Source organism: Eschrichtius robustus, chromosome X (genome assembly GCF_028021215.1).
Source record: "Eschrichtius robustus isolate mEscRob2 chromosome X, mEscRob2.pri, whole genome shotgun sequence".
Classification (NCBI taxonomy): domain Eukaryota; kingdom Metazoa; phylum Chordata; class Mammalia; order Artiodactyla; family Eschrichtiidae; genus Eschrichtius; species Eschrichtius robustus.
In genome coordinates, this window is record NC_090845.1 from 54688138 (window position 1) to 54703374 (window position 15237).

At 38.5% G+C, this 15237-nt stretch overlaps 1 protein-coding gene across 5 annotated transcripts in view; it reads right to left on the reverse strand.

The window, feature by feature from the left end:
• Positions 1 to 624: 624 nt before the first annotated feature.
• Positions 625 to 15237, reverse strand: part of ARHGEF9 (Cdc42 guanine nucleotide exchange factor 9) — a 187778-nt gene continuing 173165 nt past the window's right edge. For all 5 annotated transcript variants that reach the window (XM_068533643.1, XM_068533646.1, XM_068533642.1 and 2 more), the window contains one exon: positions 625 to 3843. In XM_068533643.1, coding sequence (XP_068389744.1) covers positions 3662 to 3843 — 182 coding nt within the window. In that variant the 3' untranslated portion in view covers positions 625 to 3661. The remainder of the gene's footprint in view (positions 3844 to 15237) is intronic.

Below are 15237 nucleotides of genomic sequence, written 5' to 3' on the forward strand. Positions count from 1 at the left end.
AAGACACCACATGGGAGCCTTGTGGGCAGTAAGGAGCATGTATGTGCAGGAGACACTATGATGAAAGAAACAGTAAGGTCACTCCATCCACTCTGGGGGACGGATAAAGAATATGTCTACCTCTGAGGAGACAGGACTGGAAGCATTAGGAAAGAACTGGAGGTGGGGGATTCCTAAGTGATATGGATTCTGGTTAGGTCCAAAAAGCAGCTTTTAAGCTCACGTGAGAGTACACAGGGCAGGTACTGGACTTACAGCTGCAAGGAAAAGGAGCGAGGTCAGGAATGGATCTTCAAGTCTTGTGAAAGAGCCAAGTGACATGAAGGACAGTCCCACCCATGAAGACATTTGAAGCACCCCTGGTTACAGGATCAAACTTGATTCTTGTGACCCACTCTTCCAGAAAAGACATGGGAGGCCACAGACAGACCATGGCAAGCCTGACAATAGAACAGCAGGGCTGGCAGGCCAAGACTAGGCTGGTGTAAGCTGTCCCTGCCAGGCAAATTCCCTTTATTTTGCAACTGGTAAAACACAAACACAAACACACACACAAAATGGCATGAGAGCTATGCCTGGAGGTGTCTTTTTACTTCTTTTATTGAACTCCATAAATATTTTCATAAGGCTTTGTGTCATTACAACATCATATTTTTTTAAACATTTTTTTTAAACACACAACTTTGACACTTGTTTGACAGGGTCAAACAGTCAGATAGAAGAAATGAAATAATAAACTGGCAAGTGCAGAGCAGCAGGGGTAATCAAAATCACTGTTGCCCATCCATCCACCCCAGCCCACCCCATCCCCAAAGCACTAAAAGATCACTATTTGGCTTCACACTAGAATTGTTAGAACTCTCTTGTTGCTGTCCTTATAAATCCTTTAGAGATATACACATAGAAGGGACGAGAGGGAGAGAGAGAAAGAGGAGGTGGATTTCTGGGTTAGGACCATCCCACAAGAGGGCCCATAGAATATATTAGCAAAGCCTTTTTGAGCAAATCCAGGCCTCATTGAGTTGAGGAAGGGGTATCTCTGGGCCATGCAGAAACAGAGATTTACAGAGTTCTTAGGGATAGCATTGCTGTGGGAATACAGAATAGGCTTGGATCCTGAGCCCAGGTAATGGGGTTCCCCTTGGGGCTGTTGGCCACTGGTCTGCTTTTCTGCCATAGGCTGGGGGAATATTCCAAGCAATGGTGAACAGATTTCTTGTTGTTTTCATAAGTTATTGGCATCTGATGAGGCCAGTGGGTTGGGTGGATAAGAGGTGGGTGGAAAGAGGTGATAATTCCTGATCCTGGAGCTCTGGGTACAGTCCCAGGGGAGCAGGAAGTGGGAGTGTGAGGGAGCTTGGCCAAGAGAAGTTGTAGGTCCAGGGACCTGTCCATGCATCCCCTCTTGGTGTGCCCCCAGGCCCTGGAGAAACAAGTCAAGGTCAAGCCTAGTGGGAAGGAATTGAAAGTAGGAAAATAATGTACACTCAAGCGAGGCCTACACAGCCAGACATTCTGTTTGCCAGGGAATCCATTTTAGCTTAGGCACTGGGTACCAGGTTCCTTGTTAAGTGGGCTTAAGTAGCTGGGTCAGGTGCTGAGCAATTGTGGCCAGTCCCGAGCCCTGGCCCTCTGCCCAGCTCACACTTATCCTTGGCTTACTCCTCAAGTCTCATTTGGGTGTGGTGGAATGGGAGCTTAAACAGCTTGTAATTTGATTCCCATAGAGGAAAAATTCCCAGGCTGGGCAGGGCCTGGTCTGGGTCAGGAGGCGTAAGAGCAGAGCCAGCTATGCTGTGTCCCATGCAGCCATGGCTGCTGCTCATTAAGCTGAGGTCCTTTCATGATGAAGTCTTCTCCCAGAGGGTCCAGGATAGACTCACAATCTCCAGATTCCTCACTAGAATGGCTCTCCATAGTAGGGCCCATCCTTACTCCTTTGTACTCCATTCTCCTTGCTGTTCAAGGTCTATCTACCTGAGGGGCTATGTGGAGAGGAGGAATAGGGAGTACCCATAGGGAGTCTGTCTCTTTGTGTGGAAAGTTAGTTTTTCCTAAGTGTAAAGCCTACCAAAAATGAGCCTGAGGGTAGCATCTCTGCCTCAGATCATTTCTCCACAGGGAAAAGTCCCCTGGGCTCCTCGCTTGCTTACTTCAAATGTTGTGGGATGGGAGAATGTTGGAAACAGGGCAGTCTTTGAGTGCCAGAAGCGCTTTAACTATGCTCATACCAGCAACCCTCCTGTGCAGGGGAGAGCAGGAGAAAGAAGGAAGACAGGAAGAGGGGAAGGAAGGAGCCATGGAAGATTATCCATGCAATCGGCTAACAATGGGGGAAGTTTCACATAAGTTAGGAACTGTAAGTACATATCTTGGGCTGAGGTTGTCTCTTTCCATGCCCATCTTTGTTCTTTCCTATAAGAGGTTACTATCAGCCTTTGATTCTGTCCAGGTCAATAATTTGAATACAGTTGAAGATCTTGGTCAGGTGGGCTCTGTCTTGACCTCTTACAGACTCCAGCAATGCTGCCTAAACAATCTGCCAATGGGGAGCAGGTACAACCAGGCCCCTGATTGCAGTGGGGAGTCCTACCCTAAACCTACTTGGTACTGGAGGCAGTTGAATCCCTCCTCCAGGAGGCAGAGTCTCAGCCTCTTTACTTCTAGTTCAGATTTTTTAGGTTAGGGGAGGGACAAGCCTAGAAGAAACACCATAACCAAAGTGGCATGAAGAAGAGAAAAACTGACCCAAACTAAACCCCAGATACAAAACTAGCATGACCCAGCAGTGCTGCAACATGGGAACCCCCAGTGCTAGCAGAAGAAACAGCCCAAATGCAGAATGCTCCCTGAACAGAAGTCCTCTCCAGCATCATTACTCTGACATTCCCTTGCTTCTGTTTAGTTTCGATCTCTCTACAACACCTAAAACACAGTGAAAGCAATAGAAATATTGAGCAGTTATGTCACAGGGCACAACAGAGCATGTCCAGACTGGCATGACTGAGGACAGAAGATGCAGGGAAAAGGCTATTTGGGGCAACTGCAGGGCTGCAGAAACATTCGCAGATGATCAGTTGAGGGAGTGGAGGAAGGGGATCCTCCCCTTACCCAGTGAAAAGGAAAAGGAAAAAAAGAAATTCAAAACTCTCAAACTCCACCACATCAAATTAAATTCAAAAGTCATCAGCATCAGTATCATCAGGAAACTAAAAAACAATACAAACACATCTATGTTAATAATGACAAGTCAATGAATCACTCACAGGAGAGCAAAAAGATTATCTCAACAAGAAAAGGAACAAATAGAAATGTCATTTTCTGAAAGTAAAGGGGAGGGGCACAGGGTAAGAATGGAAAACTTTTAAAGAAGGGATCATGTGTTTGGAATTCATTGGTACTTCTTCCTACCAACTACAGATTTTACTTCCCCAAAACAACAGAAAACATTTTTGGTCCTTCTGCGTGTGTGTGTGTGTGTGTGTGTGTGTGTACACTCAAGGTCCTGTGTGCGTGTGTGTATGTGTGTGTGTATGCGTGTGTGTGTGTATATGTGTACATATATATATATAAATTTCAACAGTGCTTCTCCGAAAAAAGGTCCATCTATAAATATAATTTTATTTACTTTATTTTAAAATTATCTGCCTCCCTGTTGGTATTATTTTTTGAAGGGGGTTAACCTGCTGAAGTTTTGCCAGAATGGTGACTGGCTGCGCTTGGGTTCGGTGAACTCAAAGACCTGCGACTGAGCGATGCCATCAGGGACCAGGTACTGGCCCTGGTTTAACGGGTCCTGCGGTGGTGGGTAGGAAGGAGGAACTGAGCGAGCAGAGGTGACACCTAGAGTAGACGGGAGATCAAAGGGAAATGGTATAAATAAAGTAGCAAGGGGCTTCTCAAAGCACCTAGTGCCCACTTTTAATCCTTATCTCTATTCAGAACAGAATAGGCTGAGGCACACAGCATATGATTCAGAATGCAAGGATGATCTCTCTGCTGCTCCCAAATACCTTTTTCATCTGCTGGTCAGTGTCTGAAATTTCAACATTATAGCTTCTCTGTTTGCCTTTGTTTGACGACTTGATCCCATTACCCTGGAAGTAGTATCATATTAAGCCATCATATAACATATTAAGACATTCACACTTCGGTGGGAAGGAACCACTTCTTTTCTAAAAGCCAGTATTTGTTTTGTTTTTGTTCTTGTTATTGTTTTCCAGCTTTATTGAGATGTAACTGACATACAATATTGTGTAAGTTTAAGTTATGCAATGTGATGATTCATTATACATATATATTGTGAAATAATTACCACAATAAGGTTAGTTAGCACATCCATCACCTCACACAATTACCTTAAGTATACAATAGAGTATTGTTAACTATATTAACCATACTGTACATTATATCTCCAGAACTATTTCATCATATAACTAGAAGTTTGTGCCCTTTGACCAACATTGCCCCACTTTCCCCAACCCCAACCCCTGGCAACCATTAATCTACTTTCTGTTTCTATAATTTTGCCTTTCTCAGATTGCATATATAAGTGACATATTGTATTTGTATTTTTCTGTCTGACATTTCACACAGCATAACTCCCTAAAGACCATCCATATTTCCATAAATGGCAGGATTTCCTTCTTTTTATGGTTGAATAGTATTCCACAGTGTGTATGTGTGTGTGTGTGTTTGTGTGTGTGTGTGTGTGTCTTTATTGGGTGTATGGTTTATAAAAAGGTTCTCCCATTGCATAGGTAGCCTTTTCATTTTGTTGATTGTCTTTCTTTTGCTGTGCAGAAGCTTTCTAGTTTGATGTAGTCCCACTTGCTTATTTTTGTTTCTCTGGCTTGTGCTTTAGGTGTCATATTCAAAAACTCATTGCCAAGATCAATGTTGAGGAGTATTTTCCCTGTTTTCTTCTAGGAGTTTTATAGATATGGGTCTTACACTTAAGTCTTTAATCCGTTTTGAGTTAATTTTTATGAGTGGTGTAATATAGGGGTCCAATACAGTCCTTTGCATGTAAACATCCAATTTTCCCAATACCATTAATAAAAGAGACTATCTTTCCCACACTGAATATTCTTGGCCTCCTGACAAATATTAGTTGACCATAAGTGTGGGTTTATAATTGGGCTCTTGATTCTCTTCCATTGATCTATATGCTGGTTTTTATGCTAGTACCATACTTTTTTGATTACTATAGCTTTGTAATATAGTTTGAAATTGGGATACATGATTGCCCCCAGCTTTGTTCTTCTTTATCAGAATTGCTTTGGTAAATTGGGGTCTTTTGTGGTTCCATATGAATTTTAGGAATGTTTTCTCTCCTTCTATGAAAAATGCCATGGAATTTGAGATAAGGATTACAGCAAGTATAAAGATGGCTTTGTATAGTAAGGACATTTTCACAATATTAATTCTTGTCATTCATGAATATGGGATACCTTTCCATTTATTTGTGTCTTCTTCAATTTCTTTCATAAATGTCTAATAGATTTCAATGTGCAGATCTTTAACCTTCTTGGTTAAACCTATTCCTAAGTATTTTACTATTTTGTGCTATTGCAAAGGGGATTGTGTCCTTAATTTCTCTTTTGGATGTTTGTTGTTAGTGAAACACAACTGATTTCTGTACACTGATTTTGTATCCTGAAACATTACTGAATTTCTTTATTATTCTAATATTATTATTTCTTGGGATAGTCTTTAGAGTTTTCTATGTATGAAATCATATCATCTGTAAACAGAGACAGTTTGACTTCTCCCTTTCTGACTTTAATTGCTTTTTATTGCCTGACTGCTCTGGCTAGGACTTCAAGAGCTATGCTGAATAGGAGTGGTGAGGTTTAGAATCCTTGTCTTATTCCTGAACTTAGAGGAAAAGCTTTCAAACTTTCACCTCTGAATATTATGTTATTAGTGGTGAGCTTGTCATAAAAAGCATTGATTATATTGAAATATGTTCTTTGTATACCCAATTTATTGAGAATTTTTATCACGAAAGATGTTGAATTTTGTAAAATGCTTTTTCTGCATCTATTGAGGTAATCATGTGATTTTTATCTTTCATTCTATAAATGTGGTGTGTCACATTTATTGATTTGCATATGTAGACCATGCTTGCATCCTAGAGATGAATCCCACTTGATGATGATGCATGATCCTTTTATGCGCTGTTGAATTTGGTTTGCTAGTATTTTGTTGAGAATTTTTACATCTATATTCATCAAGGATATCTAGTAGTATCTTTATCCAGCTTTGGTATTGGGGTAATGTTAGCCTCATAAAATGAGTTTGGGAGTGTTCCTTTCAGGTTTTTGACTAGTTTGAGAAGGACTGGTGTTAATTCTTTTTTAAATGTTTCATGGAATTCACCAGTGAAACCATCTATCTGTTCCTGGGCTTTTCTTTGTTGGGAGGTTTGACTACTGATTCAACCTTCTCACTTGTTATTTGCCTGCTTAGATTTTGTATTTTTCCCTAATTTGAGACATAATAGACATATTACATTGTATAAGATTAAGGTGTACAACATAATGATTTGATATATGTATATACTGCAAAAAGATAAGCACATTAAGGTCACTTAACATCCATCACTTCACATAGTTACACGTTTTTTCTTTTGATGAGAACTTTTACAATCTACTCTCTTAGCAACTTTCAAATACACAATACAGTTTTGCTAACTATAATCTTCATGCTGTACGTTACTTCCTCAACCTCATTTATTTTATAACTGAAAGTTTGTACCTTTTGACCACATTCACCTATTTCCCCTACCCAACACCACTCGCATGTGGCAAACACCAATCACTTCTCTGTTTCTACAAGTTCAGTTTTATTAGATTCCCCATATAAGTGAGATCATACAGTATTTGTCTTTCTTTGTCTGAATTATTTCATTTAGCATAACGCCTTCCAGGTTAGTCCATGATGTGGAAAAGACAAGATTTCCCTCTTTTTACAGCTGAATAATATTCCATTGTGTATGTGTTTGTATATATTTATTTTATCCATTTATCTGTCAAAGGACACTTAGGTTATTTCTATGTCTTGGCTATTACGAATAATGCAGTAACAAACATGGGGTACAGATACCTCTTCAAGATAGTTATTTCTTTTCTTTAGATATATACCCAGAACTGGAATTGAATTATATGGTAGCTCTATTTTTAATTTTTTTACAAACCTCCATACTGTTTTCCATAGCAGCTGTACCAACTTACATTCCTACCAACAGTATAAAAGGGTCTCTTTTCTCTACATCCTTCCCAGCACTTGCCAGCACTTGTCTTTTGATAACAGCCTTTCTGAAAGGTGTGAGGTAATATCTCATTGTGGTTTTGATTTGCATTTCCTGATGATTAATGATGCTGAGGTACTTTTCGTGTACCTGTTGGCTATTGGAATATTTTCTTTGGAAAATGTCTACTTAGGTCTTTTGCTTATTTTTTAAAAATTAATTTTTATTGGAATATAGTTGATTTACCATATTGTGTTAGTTTCTGCTGTATAGTAAAGTGAATCAGTTAAACATATACATATATCTGCTCTTTTTTAGATTATTTTCCCATAAACGTCATTACAGAGTATTGAGCAGAGTTCCCTATACTATACAGTAGGTTCTTATTAGTTATTTATTTTATATATAGTAGTGTGTATATGTCAATCCCAATCTCCCAATTTATCCCTCTCTCCCTTTCCACTTTGGTAACCATAAGTTTGTTTTCTATATCTGTGACTCTATTTTTGTTTTGTAAATAAGTTCATTTGTACCATTTTTTAGATTACACATATAAGCAATACCATATGATATATGACTTACTCTGACTTACTTCACTCAGTATGACAATCACTAGGTCCATCCATGTAGCTGCAAATAGCATTATTTTGTTCTTTTTTATGGCTGAGTAATATCCCATTGTATATATGTACCACATCTTCTTTATCCATTCATCCATTGATGAACATTTAGGTTGCTTCCATGTCCTGGCTATTGTAAATAGCGCTGTGATGAACATTGGGGTGAATGTTTCTTTTTTTTTATAACATCTTTATTGGAGTATAATTGCTTTACAATGGTGTGTTAGTTTCAGCTTTATAACAAAGTGAATCAGCTATACGTAAACATATATCCCCATATCTCCTCCCTCTTGCATCTCCCCCCCACCTCCCTATTAACAAATGTAAAATAGATAGCTAGTGGGAAGCAGCTGCATAGCACAGGGAGATCAGCTCGGTGCTTCACGTATCTTTTTGATTTATGGTTTTCTCTGGATATATGCTTAGGAGAGGGATTGCTGGATCATATGGTAGCTCTATTTTTAGTTTTTTAAAGAACCTACATACTGTTCTCCATAGCAGCTGTACCAATTTACATTCCCACCAACAGTGTGGAAGGGTTCCCTTTACTCCACACCCTCTCCAGCATTTGTTTGTAGACTTTATGATGATGGCCATTCTGACCGGTCTGTGGTGATACCTCATTATAGTTTTGATTTGCATTTCTCTAATAATTAGCAATGTTGAGCATCTTTTCATGTGATTTTGGCCATCTATATGTCTTCTTTGGAGGAATGTCTATTAGATCTTCTGCCCACTTTTTGATTGGGTTGTTTGTTTATTTTTTTTTGATATTGAGCTGCATGAGCTGTTTGTATATTTGGAGATTAATCCCTTGTCAGTTGCTTCGTTTGCAAATATTTTCTCCCATTCTGTGGGTTGTCTTTTTTTTTTATGGTTTCCCTTGCTGTGCAAAAGCTTTTAAGTTTAATTGGTCCCATTTGTTTATTTTTGTTTTTATTTTCAGTACTCTAGGAGGTGGATCCAAAAAGATATTGCTGCAACTTATGTCAAAGAATGTTGTGCCTATGTTTTCCTCAAAGAGTTTTATAGTATCTGGTCTTACATTTAGGTCATTAATCCACTTTGAGTTTATTTTTGTGTGTGGTGTTAGAGAATGTTCTAGTTTCATTCTTGTACATGTAGCTGTACAGTTTTCCCAGCACCATTCATTGAAGAGACTGTCTTTTTGTCCACTGTATTTCCTTGCCTCCTTTGTCATAGATTAATTGACCATAGGTGCATGGGTTTATTTCTTGGCTTTCTATTCTGTTCCACTAATCTATATTTCTATTTTTGTGCCACTACCATACATTTTTGGAAATGATTTTTTAAATTTTTGTTTTATATTGGAGTTGATTAATAATTTTGTGTTAGTTTCAGGTGTACAGCAGAGTGATTCAGTTATACACACAGATGTATCTATTCTTTTTCAGATTCATTTCCCATTTAGGTTATTACAGAGTATTGATCAGATTTCCCTGAGCTATACAGTAGGTCTTTTTGATAACTGTAGCTTTGTAGTATAGTCTGAAGTCAGGGAGCCTGATACCTCCAGCTCCATTTTTCTTTCTCAGGATTACTTTGGCTATACAGTCTTTTGTTTCCATATAAATTAAAAAAAAATTGTTCTGGTTCTGTGAAAAATGCTATTGGTAATTTAATAGGGATTGCATTGAATCTGTAGATTGCCTTGGGTAGTGTAGTCATTTTGACAATATTGGTTCTTCCAAACCAAGAACATGGTATATCTTTCCATCTGTGTCACCTTCAATTTCTTTCATCAGAGTCTTATAGTTTTCAGAGTACAGGTCTTCTGCCTTGTTAGGTAGGTTTATTCCTAGGTATTTTATTCTTTTTGATGTGATGGTAAATGGGATTGTTTCCTTATTTTCTTTCTGATTTTTTCTGTTAGTGTGATTTCTGAGTGTTAATTTTGTATCCTGCAACTTTACCAAATTCATTGACACACTCTAGTAGTTTTCTGGTAACATCTTCAGGATCATCAATGTATCTGCAAACAGTGACAGTTTTACTTCTTTTCCAGTTTGGATTGCACTCATTTCTTTTTCTTCTCTGGTTGCTGTGGCTAGGACTCCCAGAACTTGAATAAAAGTGGTGAGAGTGGACATCCTTTTCTTCCTGATCTTAGAGGAAATGCCTTCAGCTTTTTACCATTGAGTGTGATGTTAGCTGTGGGTTTGTTGTATATGGCCTTTATTATGTTGAGGTAGGTTCCATCTATGCCCACTTTCTGGACAGCTTTGATCATAAATGGGTGTTGGAAATGTAAAAAGCCTTTTCTGCATCTATTGAGATAATCATATATTTGTTATACTTTTTAATTTGTTAATGTGGTATATCAGTGACTAATTTGGGGATAACGAAAAATCCTTGTATCCCTGGGATAAATCCCACTTGATTGTAGTGTTTGATCCTTTTAATGTATTGTTGGATTTGGTTTGCTAGTATTTTGTTGAGGAGTTTTCCATCTATGTTCTTCAGTGATATTGGCCTGTAATTTTCTTTTTTTGTGGTATCTGTGTCTGGTTTTGGTATTAGGGTGATGGTGGCCTCGTAGAATGAGTTAGGGAGTGTCTCCCTCTGCTATATTTTGGAAGAGCTTGAGAAGGATAGGTGTTAACTCCTCTCTAAAGGTTTGACAGAATTTGCCTGTGAAGCCATCTGATACTGGACTTTTGTTTGTGTGAAGTTTTTAAAATAAGTTTCCATTTCAGTACTTGTGATTGTTCTATTCATATTCTCTATTTCTTCCTGGTTCAGTCTTGGGAGATTTTACCTTCCTAAGGATTTGTCCATTTCTTCTAGGGCTCATTTTATTGGCATATAGTTGCTTGTAGTAGTCTCTTATGATCCTTTGTATTTCTGTGTTGTCCGACGTAACTTCTTTTTCATTTCTAATTTTAGTGATCTGAGCCCTATCCCTTTTTTTCTTGATGGGGTTGACTTAAAGTTTATCAATGTTGTTTATCTTTTCAAAGAACCAGCTTTTAGTTTCACTGTCTTTTCTCTTGTTTTCGTCATCTCTATTTCATTTGTTTCTGTTCTGATGTTTATGATTTCTTTCCTTGTATTAACTTTGGGTTTTGTTTGTTCTTATTTCTCTAGTTGCTTACGGTGTAAGTTTTTGTTGTTTATTTGTGATTTTTCTTGGTTCCTGAGGTAAGACTGCATTGCTCCAAACTTCACTCTTAGAACTGCTTTTGCTGTGTCCCATAAGTTTTGGATCATCATGTTTTCATTTTCGTCTGTCTCTAGGTATTTTTGAATTTCCTCTTTGATTTCTTCAGTGATCCATTTGTTGTTCAGTAACATATTGTTAGCCTCCAGGTGTTTGTGTTTTTTGCATTTTTTTTCATGTAGTTGATTCCTAATCTCAACATTGCAGTTGGAGTGCTGGCTTGATATAATTTCAATTTTCTTAAATATAATGAGGCTTACTGTATGGTACACCATGTTATCTATCCTGGAAAATGTTCTATGTGCACTTGAGAAGAATGTGCATCTTCTCCTTTTAAATGGAATATTCTATAAATATCAATTAAGTCCATTTGTCTAATGTGTCATTTAAGCTTTTGTTTCCTTATTGATTTTCTGTCTGAATGATCTGTCAATTGATGAAAATGGGGTGTTAAAGTGTCCCAATATTATTGTGTTACTGTCAATTTCTCATTTTTTGGCTGTAAGAATTTGCCTTATATATTGAGGTGCTCCTATGTTGGGTGTATAAATATTTACAATTGTTATATCTTCTTCTTGGATTGATGCTTTTCTCATTATGTGGTGTCCTTCTTTGTCTCTTGTAACAGTCTTTATTTCAAAGTCTATTTTGTCTGATATGAGTATCACTACTCCAACTTTCTTTTGATTTCCATTTGCATGGAATACCTTTTTCCATCACCTCATTTTCAGTCTGTATGTGTCTCTAGATTTGATGTGGGTCTCTTGTAGACAGCATATATGTGTCTTTTTTTTTTTAATTCGGATATAGTTGTTTTATAATGTCATGTTAGTTTCTACTGCACAGCGAAGTGGAGTTCCCTTTGCTATACAGCAGGTTCTTGATAGTTTTCTATTTTATACATATTAGTATATATATGTCAATCTCATTCTCCCAATTCATGTGACCACCATCTCCCCTTGGTGTCCATACATCTGTTCTCTACATCTGTGTCTCTATTTCTGCCTTGCAAACTGGTTCATCTGTACTATTTTTCTAGATTCCACATATATGTGTTAACATACGATATTTGTTTTTCTCTTTCTGACATACTTCAGTCTGTATGACAGTCTCTAGGTCCATCCATGTCTCTACAAATGACCCAATTTGGTTTCTTTTTATGACTGAGTAATATTCCATTGTATATATATATACCACATCTTCTGCTTCTTTTTTAAATCAATTCAGCCAGTCTATGGCTTTTTGTTTGAGCATTTAATCCATTTACCTTTAAGATAATTACTGATCTGTATGTTCTTATTGCTATTTTGTTAATTGTTTTGGATTAGTTTCTGTAGTTCTTTTTTCTTCCCTTTTTGTTCTCTTCTCTTGTGATTTGATGACTACCTTTAGTGTTGTGTTTGGATTGCTTTTTCTTTTTTGTGTGTGTTTGTATCTGTTCTAGATTTTTGCTTTCCGCTTACCATGAGGTTTTGATATAACAGACTACATATATACAAGATTTTTAAAAGTTGCTGGTCTCCTAATTTCAAATGGATTTCCAAAATCCTGCATTTGTACGCTCCTCTTCTCACTATTGCTGTTTTTGTTATCATATTTTGTGTGGATGCTTGCCTACCTTTACTGTATGTTTGCCTTTACTGTTGCACTTTCCCATTCATAATTTTCTTGTTTCTAGTTGTGGTCTTTTCTTTTCCATCTAGAGAATTTCCCTTAGCATTCGTTGGTTTGGTGGTGGTGAATTTTCTTAGCTTTTGTTTGTAAAGCATTTGCTTTTTCCATGGAATCTGAATGAGAGCCTTGCTGGGTAGAGTATTCTTGGTTGTGTTTTTTCCCTTTCATGGCTTTAGATATATCGTGCCACTCCCTTTGGGGCTGCAGAGCTACTGCTGAACAATCAGCTGATAACTTTATGGAAATTCCCTTGTGTGGTATTTGTTGCTTTTCCTTTGTTGCTTTTAATACTTTCTCTGCCTTAATTTTTTGTCAATTTGATTAATATGTGCCTCAGTATGTTCCTCCTTGGGTTTATCCTGTATGGGACTCTCTGCACTTCCTGGCCTTCAGTGGGTGTTTCCTTTCCCATGTTAGGGAAGTTTTTGGCTATTATCTCTTTAAATATTTTCTCAGGCCCTTTCTCTCTCTCTTCTCCTTCTGGGACCCCTATAATGCAAATGTTTGTGCATTTTATGTTGTCCCAGAAGTCTCTGAGACTGTCCTCATTTCTTTTCATTCTTTTTTCTTTATTCTGTTTTGCAGCAGCAATTTCCCCCAATCTGTCTTCCAGCTCACTTATTCGTTCTTCTGCCTCACTTTTTCTATTGATTCCTTCTAGTGCATTTTTCATTGCAGTTATTGTATTGTTTAATCTTTGTTTGTTCTTTAAAGCTTCTAGTGCTTTATTAAACATTTCTTGTATCCTACTGGTCTGTGCTCCATTCTTTTTCTGACATCTTGAATCATCTTTACTGTCATTACTCTGGATTATTTTTCAGATAGGTTGCCTATCTCCACTTCACTTAGCTGTTCTTCTGGGGTTTTATCTTGTTCTTTCGTCTGGAACATATTTCTCTGCCATCTCATTTTGTCTAGATTTCTGTCTTTGTGGTCTCCGTTCCTCACACTGCAGGACTGTAGTTTTTCTTGCTTCTGGTGTCTGCACTTTGCTGGGTGAGGTGGGTCCAGGGGCTTGTACAGGCTCCCTGGTGGGAGAGACTGGTGTCTGCCCACTGGTGGGTGGAGCTAGATCTTGTCCCTCTGGGGGTAAGGCCATGGCAAGAGGCGTGTTTATAGGTGGTTGTTGGCTCAGGACGACTTTAGGCAGCCTGTCTGCTGATGGGTGGGGCTGTGTTCCCACCATGTTCATTGTTTGGTCTGAGGCCTCCAAGTGCTGGATCCTACAGGCTGTTGTCCAGGTCTTGGTGTCAATATGATGACCTCTGGGAGAGCTCATGCTGATCAATATTCCTTGGAGCCCCCACAACCAGTGCCTTTGTCCCCACAGTGACCCACAGCCAACCCCTGCCTCCCTAAGATACTCTTCAAGACCCGCAGGAAGGTCTGGCCCAGGATCCTATGGAGTCACTGTTTTGCCCTGGGCCCCAGTGCACGTGAAACCTTGTGTGCTCCCTCCAAGGGTGTAGTCTGTTTCCCCCAGTCCTGTGGAACTCCTAGACTCAAGCCCACTGGTCTTCAAAGCCAAATGCTTTGTGGGCTCCTCTTCCCATTGCCAGACCCCCAGGCTGGGGAGACTGACGTGGGGCTCAGAACTCTCACTCCTGTAGGAGAACCTCTGTAATATAATAATTTTCCAGTTTGTGGGTTGCCCACTTGGTGGGTATAGGATTTGATTATATTGCAGAAGCACCCCTCCTACCATCTCATTGTGGCTTTCTCTTTGTCTTTGGGTGTAGAGTACATATTTTGGTAGGTTGGGGTCTTTTTTATCGATGGTTGTTCAGCAGTTAGTTTTGATTTTGTTGTTTTTGTGAGAGGAGGTAAGCTCAAGTCCTTCTACTCTGCCATCTTGTCTCCTGCCCCTGTCATACTTTCTTCTTCACGTTTTCGTGTTACTAATTAGCATCCTTTCATTTCAGCTTGAAGAACTTTCAGCATTTATTGTAAGACAAGTCTAGTGGTGATTAACTCTTTCAGCTTTTTTTTTTTTTTTTTTGGTCTGGGAAATTATTTTTCTCTCCTTTATTTCTGAAGACAACTTTTCTGGGTACAGCATTCTTGGTTGGGTGTTATTTTCTTTCAGTACTTTGAATATATCATTCCACTCTCTCCTTGCCTGCTAGGTTTCTGTTGAGAAATCTGCTGATAGCCTTATGCAGGTCCCCATGCATATGAGAATCGTTTTTTCTCTTGCTGCTTTTAACCTTCTCTTTTTGTCTTTGATTTTAGACAGCTTTATTATAATGTATCTTACAGAAGACCATTTTGGGTTGAATTGTTTGGAGACCAGTGAGCCACATGAACTTAGATATCAAAATATCTACCCAGAATTGGGAAGTTCTAGTCATTATTTATTTAAATGATCTTTCTTCCCCTTTCTCCCTCTCTTCTCCTTCTGGGACTCCAATATTTTGTAGATTGTTAATCTTAATTTTATCCTATAAGTCACACAGGCATACTTCACTCTTTTTCATTCTTTCTTTTTTTTTTTTTTTCCTACTCTG